The sequence below is a fragment of the Sus scrofa genome, chromosome 1, assembly GCF_054392235.1.
Source record: "Sus scrofa isolate SSC_HxYL_T2T_F1_AM1 chromosome 1, Sscrofa_HxYL_maternal_Yorkshire_Landrace_v2.0, whole genome shotgun sequence".
Taxonomy (NCBI): Eukaryota; Metazoa; Chordata; class Mammalia; order Artiodactyla; family Suidae; genus Sus; species Sus scrofa.
This window is the reverse complement of record NC_139383.1, coordinates 18,412,729-18,428,231: the sequence shown is the minus strand read 5'-3', so window position 1 is coordinate 18,428,231 and position 15,503 is coordinate 18,412,729. Positions and strand designations below refer to the sequence as shown.

Genomic DNA, 15,503 nt, shown 5'->3' with positions numbered 1-15,503 from the left:
CAGGTATGGCCCTAAAAAGACAAAAAAAAAAAAAAAAAAAAACCACATCCGTCCAAGATTTAGTTCTCAGTAGCTCTCAGGACATTATTAGCTGATACTATTTCTCACAGTTCATGAGGAAAGAACAAAAAAAGGTGATAGGACATAGACATTACTATCATTTTGGCAATAGTTGAAGGTTTTTTTTCTGTTTTTGTTTGTGTAGTCATTTTGTCATGTGTTATCTTCAGCAGAAATTGTTGTCCCAACCATACCATTCTAGCATCTTTGTCTCCTTTTTTTTTTCTTCTGCTTTTCATTGCTTCGCTAAGGTATGCTGATTGTGACCTCTTGCATGTGCGGCTTTTCTAGCTTATATTGTGAATCTGTGAAAAAACTCCGTTCTTCTTTTTTAAGTAAGTTATTTTTTCCATCTCAATAAAGTCATGACATTGTTTGGTTTTTGTCTGTAAAATTATTTTTTCTCTTTTATCTTTAAAAGGGTCTGTTAAATCAGTCTATATCTAAAATAATATACTCATTACCTAAATTCATCTCAATATATATATATGAAAACAGCTAATGAAGTGTATGTGTCTCAATCTAGTTTCTTCAAAAAGCAAAGAAGTTAATATTTAATGCCATAAAGTTAAACGTTGTCCTGATAGAGAAGTGGCAACTATAATTACTTAATTTTTTTCTTTGGTACTTCATTATAGTTCACATAAAATTGCTAGAAATCAAATACCTAAATTCATCTGAGGACAGAGACCAGTTTTACCATCTGATTTAAAATTTTATTTCTTTTTTTTTTTTTTTCTTTTGGTCTTTTTGCCTTTTTCTAGGGCCACTTCCCTCAGCATATGGAGGTTCCCAGGCTAGGGGTCTAATTGGAGCTGTAGCCACCAGCCTACGCCAGAGCCACAGCAACGCGGGATCCAAGCCGTGTCTGTAACCTACACCACAGCTCATGGCAACGCCGGATCCCTAAGCCGCTGGGCAAGACCAGGGATCGAACCCGCAACCTCCTGGTTCCTAGTCGGATGCATTAACCCCTGCGCCATGATGGGAACTCCGAAATTTTATTTCTTAAATTCCATTACATCTTACCTTATTCTTTAGTAAATCTTATAATGTTATTGATTATGTTTCATCATGTGTTGAAGAGTCACACATTCAAGCACAGGAGAACTAGCTGAAAGTTTATTAGTTTAAGATGTTTATTTATTGCTATTATGGCCACTCGAACAATATTTAGGATTATATTTTAAATAAAAATTAGAAGGAAGTTATTTAAAGTATGTTTAATGTTTTAAGAATATCTGTGCCTTCTAAAATATATTTCAAAATTTTTGTCTTTATATGTCTTAACAAGAAATGAAAGAGAGTATGTGAGAAATAAGGAATACAGTCAAGAATTGATAAAAAATATTGCATAGGTCAGTAAGTAATGTGTTGAATTAAGGCTAGTTTTCCAAAAATGAGAAGTATAGCAAAATGTGAAAACGTAGTTGAGGAAGGATTAGGGAATACCACTTTAGGGATGGTTTTCATGATAGTTGAAAAACAGAGAATGGGATTAAATCACTTTGTTTCTCAACTTTCTGTTAAAAAGGATGATTTTTCTCTCTGGAAATTATGAAAAATAATAAAGAGAAATTAAAGTCTCATCCGCATTATGCAAATAAGGCAAACCAAGCAATAATAAAAAGATATAAAGAGAATTTGTGAAGAAAATTTGTAAATAGTACCCCCATTTGATGGTCAGATATTTTACAAATCGGTAAGTATGATTTACAATTCAGTCAAAATTCTAGAATGATTTGCTAATAATGACTGATGCCTCGTGTATATATTGAAAATAAAGATATCAGTAGACATCAGCAAGAATTCACCAGTTGTTCCAAAATCAGCATTACTTTTTAAATCTGGTAACCACATTGATAGCTCATGGCAGTCTGTTGACATAATATTTCCTGAAGTTAATTGGGTATTTGATAAAAAAATTCTGTAATACTGTCGTGAACCAGACTAGTGGAAGTGACCTAAATACCTGGTTCAGTTGGATGGCTGCAAAATTAAACCAGGAGTCAGCAAACTACTATCTGTGGGCGAAATCTGGCCCACTGCCTGTCTTGCAAATGCAATTTTATTAGAACATCTCTATGTGTTATCTGTGGCTGCTTTTGTGCTTGAATATGGGAGCTGAGTAGTTACAACAAACTGACCCCCAAAACCAATCTGGACCTTCACCGAAAACGTTTGCCAACCCCCTTTTTAAACCATGGTACTACCTAGTGGGTCAATTTGTGGCCTGACATTAACTTTGATGTAATGTGCCTCAGTTAGTGGATATTTTATACTGAATAACGTATGATTCTGTTTTGTTGAGCATTTTATTTTATTTTACATATGTTTTGTCTTTTTAGGGCCACACCCACAACATGTGGAGCTTCCCAGGCTAGGGGTCGAATCAGAGCTGTAGCTGCTGGCCTACACCACAGCCACAGCAACGCAGGATTCGAGCTGCATATGCGACCTACACTGCAGCTCATGGCCACACCAGATCCTTAACCCACTGAGCAAGGCCAGGGGTCGAACCTGCATCCTCATGGATACTAGTCAGATTCATTTCTGCTGAGCCACAACAGGAAGTCCTGCTGAACATTTTAAATAGTTAATTATGCTTCCTATTTAAGTGTTTAAAAGAAAAGGTGTGCTTGTTGTTATTTAAAGGGTAACTAATGCATTTAATAGCAAAGGGATTAAATGGGCAAACCCTTGGTAACAGTATTGCTAGGAACAGTCTTGAAGGGACTCAGGCAGCAGCAGAGAAAATGGATCAGCTTATATGCTATGAAATTCTTTCACATATATTCATTTAGTGAATATTTATTGAGCACCTACTATGTTCTGTTATGGGTAATAAAACAGAAATCTCTGTCCTCATGGAACTCACATTATACTGGAACAGACAGAAAATTTAAAAAGTAAATGATATACATAGAACTACCATATGACCCAGCAATCCCACTCTTGGACATATATCCAGACAAAACTTTCCTTGAAAAAGACACATGCACCCACATGTTCATAGCAGCACTATTCACAATAGATAAGACATGGAAACAACCTAAATGTCCTTCAACCGATGATTGGATTAGGAAGATGCAGTATATTTACACAATGGAATACTACTTGGCCATAAAAAAGAACAAAATAATGCCATTTGCAGCAACGTGGATGGAACTAGAGACTCTATACTAAGTGAAGTAAGTCAGAAAGAGAAAGACAAAAACCATATTATATCACTGATATCTGGAATCTAATATACAGCACAAATGAACCTTTCCACAGAAAAGAAAATCATGGACTTGGAGAATGGACTCATGGTTGCCGAGGGGGAGGGGGAGGGAGTGGGATGGATGGGGGAGCTTGGGGTTAATAGATGCAGACTATTGCCTTTGGAATGAATGAGCAACGAGATCCTGCTGTGTAGCACTGGGAACTCTATCTAGCCACTTACGATGAAGCATGATAATGTGAGAAAAAAGAACCTATACATGTATGTGTAACTGGGTCACCATGCTGTACAGTAGAAAATTGACCAAACACTGTAAACCAGCTATAATGAAAAAAATAAAAATCATTATATATAAAAAAGTAAGGGATATATATAGTAAGCTATATAATAATGCCAAAGGGAAAAATAATTAAACGAGGGGGATTTGAACTATCAGTGACAAGGACATTACATTTTAAGTAGAGTATCTTCAGCAAAGATTTAAAGGAGAGAGCTGTTACTTAGGATGTCTGCAGCAAGAACATTCAAGCAAAGAACTAGTGGCTCTGAAGCAGTATGTCTGTTGAGTTCAAGATATAGTTTAGAGTAAGTGTGATTCAAGTAGAGAGAGTGAGAGAGATGGGGAAGGAGGTAGACGGAGAAGGAAGTAAAGTCAGCGAGGTAATGGGACATGCATAGTCACCCACCATATACCGTAGTCACGTACCATAGCATCACACATATCAACCAGTCATGTGGGTTTGGACTGTGGCTTTCACCCTGAGTCAGATAGAAAGCATGGGAAGGGGTCTTTAGCTCATTCAGTAATTTAATATATAAATTAAAATGTCTCTGTCACACTCTTTAATACAGCTTCCTAAATATTTCCTCCTAGGCTATTTCAAGAATGAGAATTATGTCTCAGTACATTTTTATAGTGTTTAGTAGCAGTTGACAAAATATAAGAGGCTTAAAATTTCAAAATTGATTATTTTTATTTAGTACCAGACTTCTTGTAATACTGGAATATATTGTCACTCCTATTTATTTTATTTACTTAATTATGATTGACATGTAACATTATATTAATCTCAGGTGTACAACATAATGATTTGATATTTGTATACAGTGCAAAATGATTGTCAAAGTAAGTCTAGTAAGTCTAGTAAGTTAGACTTACATAGTTAAAAAAATTTTTTTCTCATGATAAGAACTTCTGAGATCTACTGTCATAGCAACTTTCAAACATGAAATACAGTATTATGAACTGTGGTCACCATGTTATTAATTACACCCATGTAGCTTTTTTGTTTTATAACTGGAAGTTTATGCTTTTTGACCCCCAGGACCCATTTCTTCTCTTATCCCCTACCACCTCTGACAACCATGAATCTTTTTAGTTTCCATATAAGTGAGATTATATGATATTTGTCTGTCTCTGCCTGACTTCCTTCACTTGGCATAATGCCCTCAACATTCCATCCACATTGTCACCAGTGGCAAAATTTCATTCATTTTTATGGCTGCATAATATGTCTTTGTATGCATATAACTTATTTTCCTTGTCTATGCATCCACCACAGACAAGTGGACACTTAGATTGTTTCCATATATTGGTGTCATTTAAAGACCTGCTGTCTTAGTGTTTTGTCAAGCATAAGTTTATTTATATATAAAAATATTTGGTCAAAGATGAATAAATCATCTAATTACATCTTTCATCTGGGAATGGTAAAAACTAGTTTTATTTTTTTCCAGAATCATTAGTTTGATGAAAGTTTAAAATAAATAAATAAATAAATAAAAACCCACTGCTGCTTATATTCAAAAGCTTCTTAACCCAGTGAAGACAAATAATATTTGGATCAAAATAGAAAACACTCCTTATAAACCCATTTCAGTACTCAGTGTTCTCTGAATGTTGCTCTAATAGCTTTCTTAGTGACTTACTAGAGATTGTGACAGCTTGTCTTTTACCAAAGGAACGGAAAAGCAGGTACTGGTCATACGTTCACATACGTGGATGTGATACTTTAAGAACTTCTGAGGCTGATATGTGCAGTCCCATGTCTGCTGCCCAGCTATCCCCAGCTCCTGATGTTTATGTGTAATTTTTTTTCCATCTTAGACCATCCTGCAGCATGTGGAGCTCCTGGGCCAGAGATCAGATCTGAGCCTCAGTTGCGACCTAACTGCAGCTGTGGCCACACTGCATCCTTAACCCGCTATGTCAAGCTAGGGATCGAACCCACGTCCCAGTGCTCCCTCGCTACCACCAATCCAGTTGCACCACAGTGGGAGCTCCTGTTTATTTGTAATTTTTAAATAATTTGCAGGAATTCTTTTCATTTTAATATTCAGTCAAATTAATTTCCATACATTTTACATTTTGCCATATCTTTTAGTTTTTGTCTGAAGCATAAAACACCTTTCTAGAGGTTCTTCTAAGAATTTAGGCCATCCTGTAAAATTGGTTAGTTTTATATAATTCATATGTATCTATGAAAAGAAAGTATTTCTTTAGCACTCTTTTAAAATGTGGTAGTGTAGTTTTTAAGAGTTATAGCCCCACCCAATAAGTAAAGTACAGTACAGGTATGCATTGAAGATATTGCAGGTCTAGCCCCAGACCACCACTTTAAAGCAAATATGCTAACAAAGCAAGTCACATGTATTTTTGGTTTCCCAGTGCATATAGAAGTTATCTTCACAATATACCATCGTCTGTTAAGTGTGCAATAGAATTATGTCTTAAAAAAAAAAAAAGTACGGACCTAAATTTAAAAATACTTTATTGCTAATAAATCTAACAAACCATTATCTGAGCCTTCAGCAAGTTATAATCTTTTTACCAGTAGAAAGTCTTGCCTCAGTGTTAAAGGCTGCTGACTTATCAGGGTGGTGGTTGCCAAAGGTTGGGGTGGCTGTAGCAGTTTCTTAAAATAAGACAAAAGTGAAGTTTGCCTCACAGATCAACTCTTACTTTCATCACTCATTTCTCTGTCATGTGCAGTGCTGTTTGATAGCATTTTACCCACAATCAAACTTCTTTCAGACTTGGAGTCATCCCTCTCAAACCCCACCACTGCTTTATTAACCAAACGTATGTAATAGTCTAAATCCTTTGTTGTCATTTCAACAGTCTTCCCAGCATCTTCACCGGGGGTAGATTTCATCTCAGGAAACCAGTTTCTTTGTTCATCCATATAAGAAGCAACTCCTCATCTGTTAAAGTTTTATCGTGAGAATGTAGCAATTCAGTCACATCTTCAGACTTCCATTTAAATTCTAGTTCTCGGAGTTCCCATTGTGATTCAATAGTTAACGAACCAGCTAGTATCCAGGAGAACGTGGGTCTGATCCCTGGCCTCACTCAGTGGGTTAAGGATCCGGCATTGCTGTGAGCAGTGGTGTAGGTGGCAGACGCAGCTCCAATCCCGCATTGCTATGGCTGTGGTATAGGCTGGCAGCTGTAGCTCCAGTTCAGCCCCTAGTCTGGGAACCTCCATATACCATGGGTGCAGCCCTAAAAAGACAAAGACAAAAAAAATTCTAGCTCTCATGCTGTTTCCACTACATCTGCAGTGACTTCCTCCACCAAAGTCTTGAACCTCTCGAAGTCATCCATGAGGGTTGGAATCAGTTTCTTCCAAACTCCTTTTAATGTTGATATTTTGACTTCATCTCATGAATCACAAATGGTCTTAATGTCATCTAGAATGGAGAAATCCTCTGCATAAGGTTTTCAATTGACTACTCAGATCCATCAGAGGATCCATCTATGGCAGCTAAAGCCTTACAAGATGTATTTCTTAAATAATAAGGTGTGAACGTTGAAATTGCTCCTTGATCCATGAGCTGCAGAATGGATTTTGTGTTAGCAGGCATGAAAACAACATTCATCTCAGAGTACATCTCCATCAGAGTTTTAGGTAACCAGGTACATTGTCAATGAGCAGTAATATTTTGAAAGGAATCTGTTTTTGAGCAGTAGATCTCAACAGTGGGATTAAAAGATTCAATAAACTGTTACACACAGATTTGCTGTCATCTAGGCTTTGTTGTTCCATTTATAGAGCACAGGCAGAGTAGATTTAGCATACTTTCTGTGGGCCCTAGGATTTTCAGAATGTAAATGAGCGTTTGGCTTCAGTGTCAAGTCATCAGCCACTTAGCTCCTAACAAGAAAGTCAGCCTGCCCTTGAATCTTTAAATCCAGGTATTTGACTTCTCTCCAGCTATGAAAGTCCTAGATGGCATTTTCTTCCAATAGAAGGCAAACTTCATCTATATTGAAAATCTGTTTGTTGTCTGGTATAGCCACCTTCATTAATTATCTTATTAGCCAGATCTTCTGGATAACTTGCTATAGCTTCTACATCAGGGACTTGCTGCTTCACCTTTAACTTTTTTGTTTTGGAAATGGCTTCTTTCCTTAAACCTCATGAGGTGGTACCTCATTGTAGTTTTGATTTGCATTTCTCTCACAGTTAGTGATGTTGAGCATCTTTTCATTTGCCTGTTGGCCATCTGTGTATCTTCTTTGGAGAAATGTCTGTTCAGGTCTTCTGCCTATTTTTCAATTGAGTTGTTGGGTTTTTTGCTCTTGAGTTGATATCATGATGTCACTTATGATGTCACTTATACTGGAATCTAATATATGGCACAAATGAACCTATCTATAGAAAAGAAACTAATGGACATGGAGAACAGACTTGAGGTTGCTGAGGTGGAGCAGGAGGGAGTAGGATGACTGGGAGTTTGGGGTCAGTAGATACAAACGATTGCATTTGGAGTGGATAAGCAATGAGATCCTACTGGATAGCACAGGGAACTATATCCAGTCACTTGTGACGAAAAATGAAGGACGATACTGTGAGAAAAAGAATGTATACATGTATGTATGACTGGGTCACTTTGCTGTAAAGCAGAAATTGACAGAACAATGTAAATAAACTATAATAAAAATAATAACTAAAAAAATATATCAAAATGGTCCTCTATTCTTACCTCAAAACTGATGATCATACTAACGTCGATGCCAGCATAGTCTGTTAATCTCCTGGGTTTTTTTTTAAATGGACTGTCATTAAATGAGTACTATAAATAGAAAATAAAACTGCACTTATATAAACATGTGGTATGACTTAGTTTTGCTTTTGTTTTTTAGCAGGTCTCTGCGATATTAGTGAAGGGACTGTAGTCCCAGAGGACCGCTGCAAATCTCCGACTTCTGGTAACTCGGTTTTTATTTTATTAAAAATTATAAATTCTACAAAAAGAAAAACAATATAGCATGTCAGTTTTTTATAGATAAGCATTTTAAATACACCTTAAAGGAACTTTTGTGTCACATATTCATTTTAAAAGTCATAACTATATTCTTTGCATAAGTGAAATGAAATGCACTAGATAAAAATTCACAGCTATTACCTGTTAAAAGTAGTGTAACTATTTACTTAGCTTTTTTTTTCAGGAAAGTATATTTTACTTCTTAGCACTAGATCAAAGGTTTTAGTTATTTACAATCTTATCTTTGCTCTCGGCGTGCCTGGAATCATTTGGTAGAATAGTGCTCTAATCCTTGAATAATATCCATTTAAGTGTTATGAAAGATTTTTAACACTTAGTATTTAATGGTAACTGTGGGCAGTTAGAATAAGTGTAGACTAGTTATATTTGTTTTTGATCAAAGTAATATGTGATATAATTTTACACCTGTATTGAAGCATTTGTCTTTTCTTCTCTATATTATCGGTCTTCTGTAACCTATAATATATATTAATGTTTCAGAGGAACATTATTTTTTGGGTCTAAAGATTAAGAGGATCCCGAATTTATTTATTTTTTAGTGGATTGAAACTTTGCTAAAATTTAACAGGGTTGACTTCATATTTTTAACTGCCATTTTATAAAATCATGTGGGTTGGAAATTTTCATCAGCTTTCTACTGGAAAGATTGTTCTTAGCATAAAGCAGCACTGTCTTAGACAGATTTGATCCTTCCATAGGTACTTCTCCTACCTCAGGAATAATTTTAAGAATGGGGAAAATTAAGCAGTGCATTTTACTTTATTCCCTCATATTTCAGTTTAGCATTTTATCAGATCAAGGACTATAAAAGTTTTTATCATGTTTTCTTTTGAAAATCACATTTTTCCTATATTGCTCAAGTCAGTCATTTCTTTTCTTAAAATATATGCACCTTCTGGTTTTCTTTATATTTAAGTTTAATATGTAAGTTCATTCATCACACTAATAAGTACTGGTAATAAAACATTATAGGAATCACTCGTATCACTCACATCCCAGCACCTAATATTAAGGCTGAACATTGGTAGAATAATATTGAACAAATAATATGGAGCAATATATGTGTCTTTCCCATCCCTCAGGACAAGACTTATTTCTGAGTATAATTCAAAATATTATATCTCTTTATTATTGCTGATCTTCCTCCAACTGTATATAGTACTATTCTTCTCTTCTCACCTTCGTCAATGGCAGTGTGAATGAATTTGTCAGTATGTTAAATCCATAAGCCAAATTGGATAACTTGGACATGTGGTATATAATCTTTTAATATATTAAACGACCACCAAATGTGTCTTAACAAGATTCAGCCCAAATAGATTAATACTCCTTTTCATCTTAAGTCAGACTTTCAATAGGTGTGTATATCTAGCATTTTGGAATAACCCAACCTGAGGTTATTGTAGATTAGTATATATTTAAATATAAGGAGATAAATATAAAAAGTGCATAGAGGTAAAACCCCTCCAGATTCTCTCTTTGTACCAGAGAAATTCAGACATTGTTCAACATTTTCAAATATACTGTGCTCTTTCATCCACGTAAAAGACAATATAGTTTTAACATGCAGAAATTGATATGACACTAGGCATTTTATTAGGTGAGTTTGAAATGCAAAGTAAAAATCATCGATAATGCACAAATTCTTTAGACATAAACTCTAGCTTATTTAGTTTAGTCTTTGATTATGCTCTGAAAGATAGAATTATCTGCATATTCATTCATGCATATCAGGAAAGGCTGCTTTTACAAAAAACAAACCAAACTTTAGTAGACAGTAGTTGTACCTAAAACATGTTTTACATAGAAGGAGGTGGATGTCAGTCATGCATAAGTACTAAGAAGTATCATAGAAACTACAATGAAAGTTCTGGAAATAGTTGGTAGAGAACAGTGTTCATAATTATGAAAGAAGAAAAAAAATGTATAGAAGAAAAAAAAATGTATAGAAGAAAAAAAAAAATGTGGGAGTTCGACTGAATCCCTCATACATACTAAGAAGACCTCTGTTATGGAAATGAAGAGTAGCTATGTGCCCTGTATCAGAACCAATGTACTCACTTGAAATAATACATATAAGTGAAAAGAAACTTTTTTTGAAAAGCTTTTATATCCCATAACCAAGATTTGTGATCTCAATAGTTTAGCCAACTAATATCAAATCTCTATTCACAAATCATCCTGGAGTTCCTGTCATGGCACAGTGGAAACGAATCCGACTAGGAACCATGAGGTTGCGGGTTTGATCCCTGGCCTCACTTAGTGGGTTAAGGATCCAGCGTTACCATGAGCCATGGTGTAAGGTCATAGACGCAGCTCAGATCCTGCATTGCTGTGGCTGTGGTGTAAGCCAGCAGCTATAGTTCAGATTAGACCCCTAGCCTGGGAGTCTCCATATGCTGCTGGTGTGGCCCTAAAAAAGACAAAAGGAAAAAAAAAAAAAAACCATCCTGAGAAAATCCACATTATGAATATAAGTTTTCCCTTTCAGTTTATTATTAAATAAACCAGCAGTCGCTCTAAAATAGAAAATTATTTCTACCATCCTGAATTAACATAGAAAATTATTTCTGCCGTCTCCATTTGATTTTTGTTTCAAAGAACTCAGATTCACTGAGCAGTTTAGCAGTGTTGGGATTTTTTTTAGAATTGCATCCAAAATTTGTGTATGTGTATGTATTTGTATATACATATATGTATATGTACATTTAAATTGAAGAAAACCCAGAGCCATATACCATGAGATAAATGGTGCCCTCAGGAGTTCCCATTTAACCTAGGAAAAAAACAAAAGCTGTCTGTATTTTCTGTGTTTATCATAGTAATTTTTGTAAAATATATTCAAGTAGAAAATACTAAAAACATTTTTGGAACTTTTTCATGAACAATCACAGAAGTTATGGCAACCAATAGTAGACATTTTCAATTAGTGGAAAAATAAATATTACTTTATATTTACAGTTTTATGTTGCCTATTTTTATGCTATAAGTATTGAACATTTTTATAATTTAATGTTTGTGTTTAGATATGCTATCTTGCTTTTACTCTGATATGAAATATATCAAAGCAAGTATTAATAAATATTTATACATTCATGTTTATATAGTATCAGAGGTGAATATTTTAAAATATATATAACATCTTCTCATAACCATTATCTCCTTTAAATCTGAATTATATTTATATGAAAATTGAGTCTACCTGTATCTATTCCTAAAAAATTACTGAGTTCATTGTCACTGAGGTGAATTTTTTTGCTATAGGATTTATGAAGATCTACAAATGCTATTTAGCAAAAATAACATAGCTTTAGAAGAATAATTTTTATAAGACTGTATTAGAAGTAATTGGATTGTTCCAGTATTGACAGGTTTTACTCGGTCTGAGACGAGCCTACAATAATATTTTCAAAGAAAGAAAAGTACAGTTTTGCGGGGCAAGGGGAGGTCAAATATTGACCTTATTAAGGCTTAGTACTTTCACTGAGACAAAAATGAAATTAGCGCAGAAAAACGTTTTATTTACTTAATGTTCTTGATGTTCACTTTTAGCAGAAAAGCTTTATTCACTCAGCAAATGTTTACTTATAGAGATTCCTACATGCAGAGTGCCCCAAGAGTGCAGAGGGGTGCAAAAATCAATTATATGGGGTCCCAGCTTCTCAGTCCAGTGGGAAAGGTTAGATGTGTAAGCTTAAAGTATGAGTATACAGGTGATTAACATCGTAACAGAAGTAACAGGTAAACTTTTACAGGAATTCAAAGAAGAAGTGATTAATAGCTGGAGAGATTGTACACATTTTAATGGTTTTGGTGTCATTTGAAATGTGTCATAAAGAATAGGTCGGAAAGGAATCTGACTGGTATCCATGAGGATGCAAGTTCAATCCCTGACCTCGCTCTGTGGGGTAAGGATCCAGTGTTGCCTAAGCTGTGTTGTAGGCTGGCAGCTATACTTTCAATTCAACCTCTAGTCTGGGAACCTCCATGTGCCATGGGTGCAGCCTTAAAAAGACCAAAAAAAAAAAAAAAAAGAATGGGTAGTTTGACTCTAATGAAAGTCAGCTAGAATACTACTTAGGATTCCATTTTTAATAAAAGATTTATGTTAGAAATTAAAGAAATACGATGAGAAATTAGAAACATCTTTTTAAGGAAAAAGGACAAATAAAATCTTAACTATGAAAATATTAGCTAAACTTGCCAAAATTCATAGCTGAAATAAAATTAAATATTTCTTAACTCAAAAAAATTAAATAAATATTTGAATATATCTAAACTTATAGGTATTCTCACTATTTTAAAGACCTCTTTGGTAATAGTAGAATTTATATATGATTTTGAAGTTTGTGTCTAGAAAGCTAACTCTAAAATAAACTTTACTGGGGTGTAGTACTTGTATAAGATTCTAAGTGCTGCTAGATAAGCCTTAGTCAGTTAACTAATATCATCAACTCCTACATTTTCTTTCAGAACCAGTTAACTCCTTGTATTTTTATTTATCCATTCTCTAATTTGTAACATATAATGAAATTTTGCCAAATGGTTATAAATTATAGAAAATTATTATAGATTAGAGTTGGTACTTCAGATTGGTCTACCATGAAAGATAATGCACTAGTAATTGCTCTTCCTACTGTAATATTATAAGAATTATTATTAACTTCATACATGACATTTTTTCTTGTGGCCAGTAATGTGGGAACTTGTGGTAGGGATTATTCCCATCACTTTGTTTGTATTTTCCCTGTGACAACTCAGTGTTTGTGACTGACTATGTGCCTGTTCCTTCCGTTGTCTTCATCTGTGTAGGTTCTTCATCACCACACAATTCAGATGATGAACAAAAAATGAATAATTTTATAGAAAAGGGTATAGTATCTTATTTTAAAGTATTTTCTTTTAATTATATTTAATTCATTTAGTTTACTTTTAATAGATTTTGACATTTTATATCAAAATATTATTTTCAGTGAAAATCAAAAGCAGAAAGTTTTCCAAGATGGTAGCCAGTGATATAGGTAGGAAATAGACATTTCTATTTTATTTCTAATCCTTGCTATATGCAATGCTAACTCAACACCAGAAAATTATCTAATGCATTACATTTTGTATATATTAATTTGTTATTCCTATGCTAAACAATAATCTCTTGGGCTGTGTTTCTTCTAAACTCATTGGGGCAAAATTATTAAAAAATCAGTTTGATTGGGGTTGTTCTTCCTCTGACTTAACAGTGTGAATTGTTCTGTTTTTATTTTTGCTTTACTTTAAAATAAAGCAGGGTTCAATTTATGCATAAATGGTACACTTCTGTACTCCCAGATTTTTAAATTTTTTTCTTTATAGTTTTATTTGCATTTTTTCCTGCCTTTATTCTTTCCTCCTAACATTATAAAGCTCCCAAATTTCAAGGAAATGGTTCTTTAAAAGATAGACTTTTAGTCTATTATCTGTGCTACCTACCCTTGGGTTAAATGGGAATATTCAAGTAAAAATGAATGATACTTTGAAATTATCTACTCCAAGATTTTCAAAGTTTCAAATTTGGGGATAAAATATATAATTAAACTTTAGGGACAGAAACTAGGGTTTTTTAGTCATAAAAATTTGAATATTGTCTGAAGATTTTTTGAAGCCTGAGAAACACCATTTTATTGAAAGAGAATATACTTAATCTTTAAATCCAAAAATTTTATTATACTGTTAATATATTACTTATTTCCCCCAAAAAAATCTTCTACCATATATATTCCTTGAATTATATTAAATTAAATGAATGTCTAGACAGCTGGAATAGCTTTACCATTTTTCAACTAATAAGGTTTAATATGTAGTAATATCAAATTTCAAATATTCCACATGTTGTAAATTGAACCCTGTTTAGTCATATTAACATTGGCTGACTTTAGCACTTCTGGTCATTTTTTTAAAATGAGGTGGTTTATTCTTGGGCAAAGGGCTCTTCATTTATAGAGAATCAATTATCTCTTTGTGGTTTTTCAGTGAATCATTTGGTAATAGTTAAATCACATTCATTATCTATGAGCACTATAGCATAATTCTTTTTCCAGCCAATTTCCTTTTTAGGTATACTATCTGAATAGTACTTGAAGGGTTTTTTTGTTTGTTTGTTTTTTGTTTGTTTGTTTGTTTTTCTGTCATATAACATAAAATATTGAGTCCTTTGCTCTACCAACTGAGCTGGCTGGGTGGTTTAATGTAAAAAAATAGAAGGGGCTTTCTTATATATAATTTTTCAAAGAACTTGCAAATTTTAAGTATGTAGGAATTTTACATTGTGTGAAAGTTACTTTATACCTCTCAAATTTTTTAATAATGTAACTGTTTGATTTTTGACCCTGGGGTTGTGTTTGCTCTGTTAAATATGTTGACTCACTTTTCATTTCCATCTTTTTCTGTTACGAATAGAATATGTAACATGGAATATCTGAGTTTGAATTTTTGAAAGATTTCAATTAATAAATTTCTTAGGACTGAGAATATTATTGGAAGAATAGTTCTTGATAACAAAGAAAGCAAGAAGTTTACCAGCCAGTTTTTCTTTTTGTCATGCCAGTTTCTATAGCTATATTTTCTGGAAACATGTTTAATTTACTTAACTTTTCAAACTTTGTTAGTTATACAGTTACCTATAATTATCTTTCATCTCCAGAAACCACTGTTATATCTCATTTTTATGTAGAATTTTGTTTTCAGTTGTAATCTTTCAGTATTATTTTATTGATGTGCAATTGAATTACAATATTATGTTTCAGTTGTACAACATAATGATTCAATATATTTATACATTATGCACCATACAGAGTTATTACAATATTAGTGACTATAGTCCCTGTGCTATACATTACATCCCTATGACTTATTTATTTTGTAATTGGTAGTTTTTTAATCGCAATATATATCC

The 15,503-nt window shown here is 33.7% G+C and overlaps 1 protein-coding gene across 9 annotated transcripts in view; it reads left to right on the top strand.

Annotated features, from left to right (window-relative positions):
- STXBP5 (syntaxin binding protein 5) overlaps window positions 1-15,503 on the top strand; it is a 167,918-nt gene that overhangs the window by 110,960 nt on the left and 41,455 nt on the right. For 3 of the 9 annotated variants that reach the window (XR_014845085.1, XR_014845090.1, XM_003480238.5), the window contains exons 19-21: window positions 8,433-8,498; window positions 13,388-13,447; window positions 13,549-13,596. Coding sequence is in view for 5 of the 9 variants with exons in the window: in XM_003480238.5 (XP_003480286.1) it covers window positions 8,433-8,498; window positions 13,388-13,447; window positions 13,549-13,596 (174 nt within the window). In the remaining 4 variants the exon portion in view is untranslated. The remainder of the gene's footprint in view (window positions 1-8,432; window positions 8,499-13,387; window positions 13,448-13,548; window positions 13,597-15,503) is intronic. The other 6 variants (XR_014845087.1, XM_085024331.1, XR_014845093.1 and 3 more) reach the window with 4 other exon arrangements.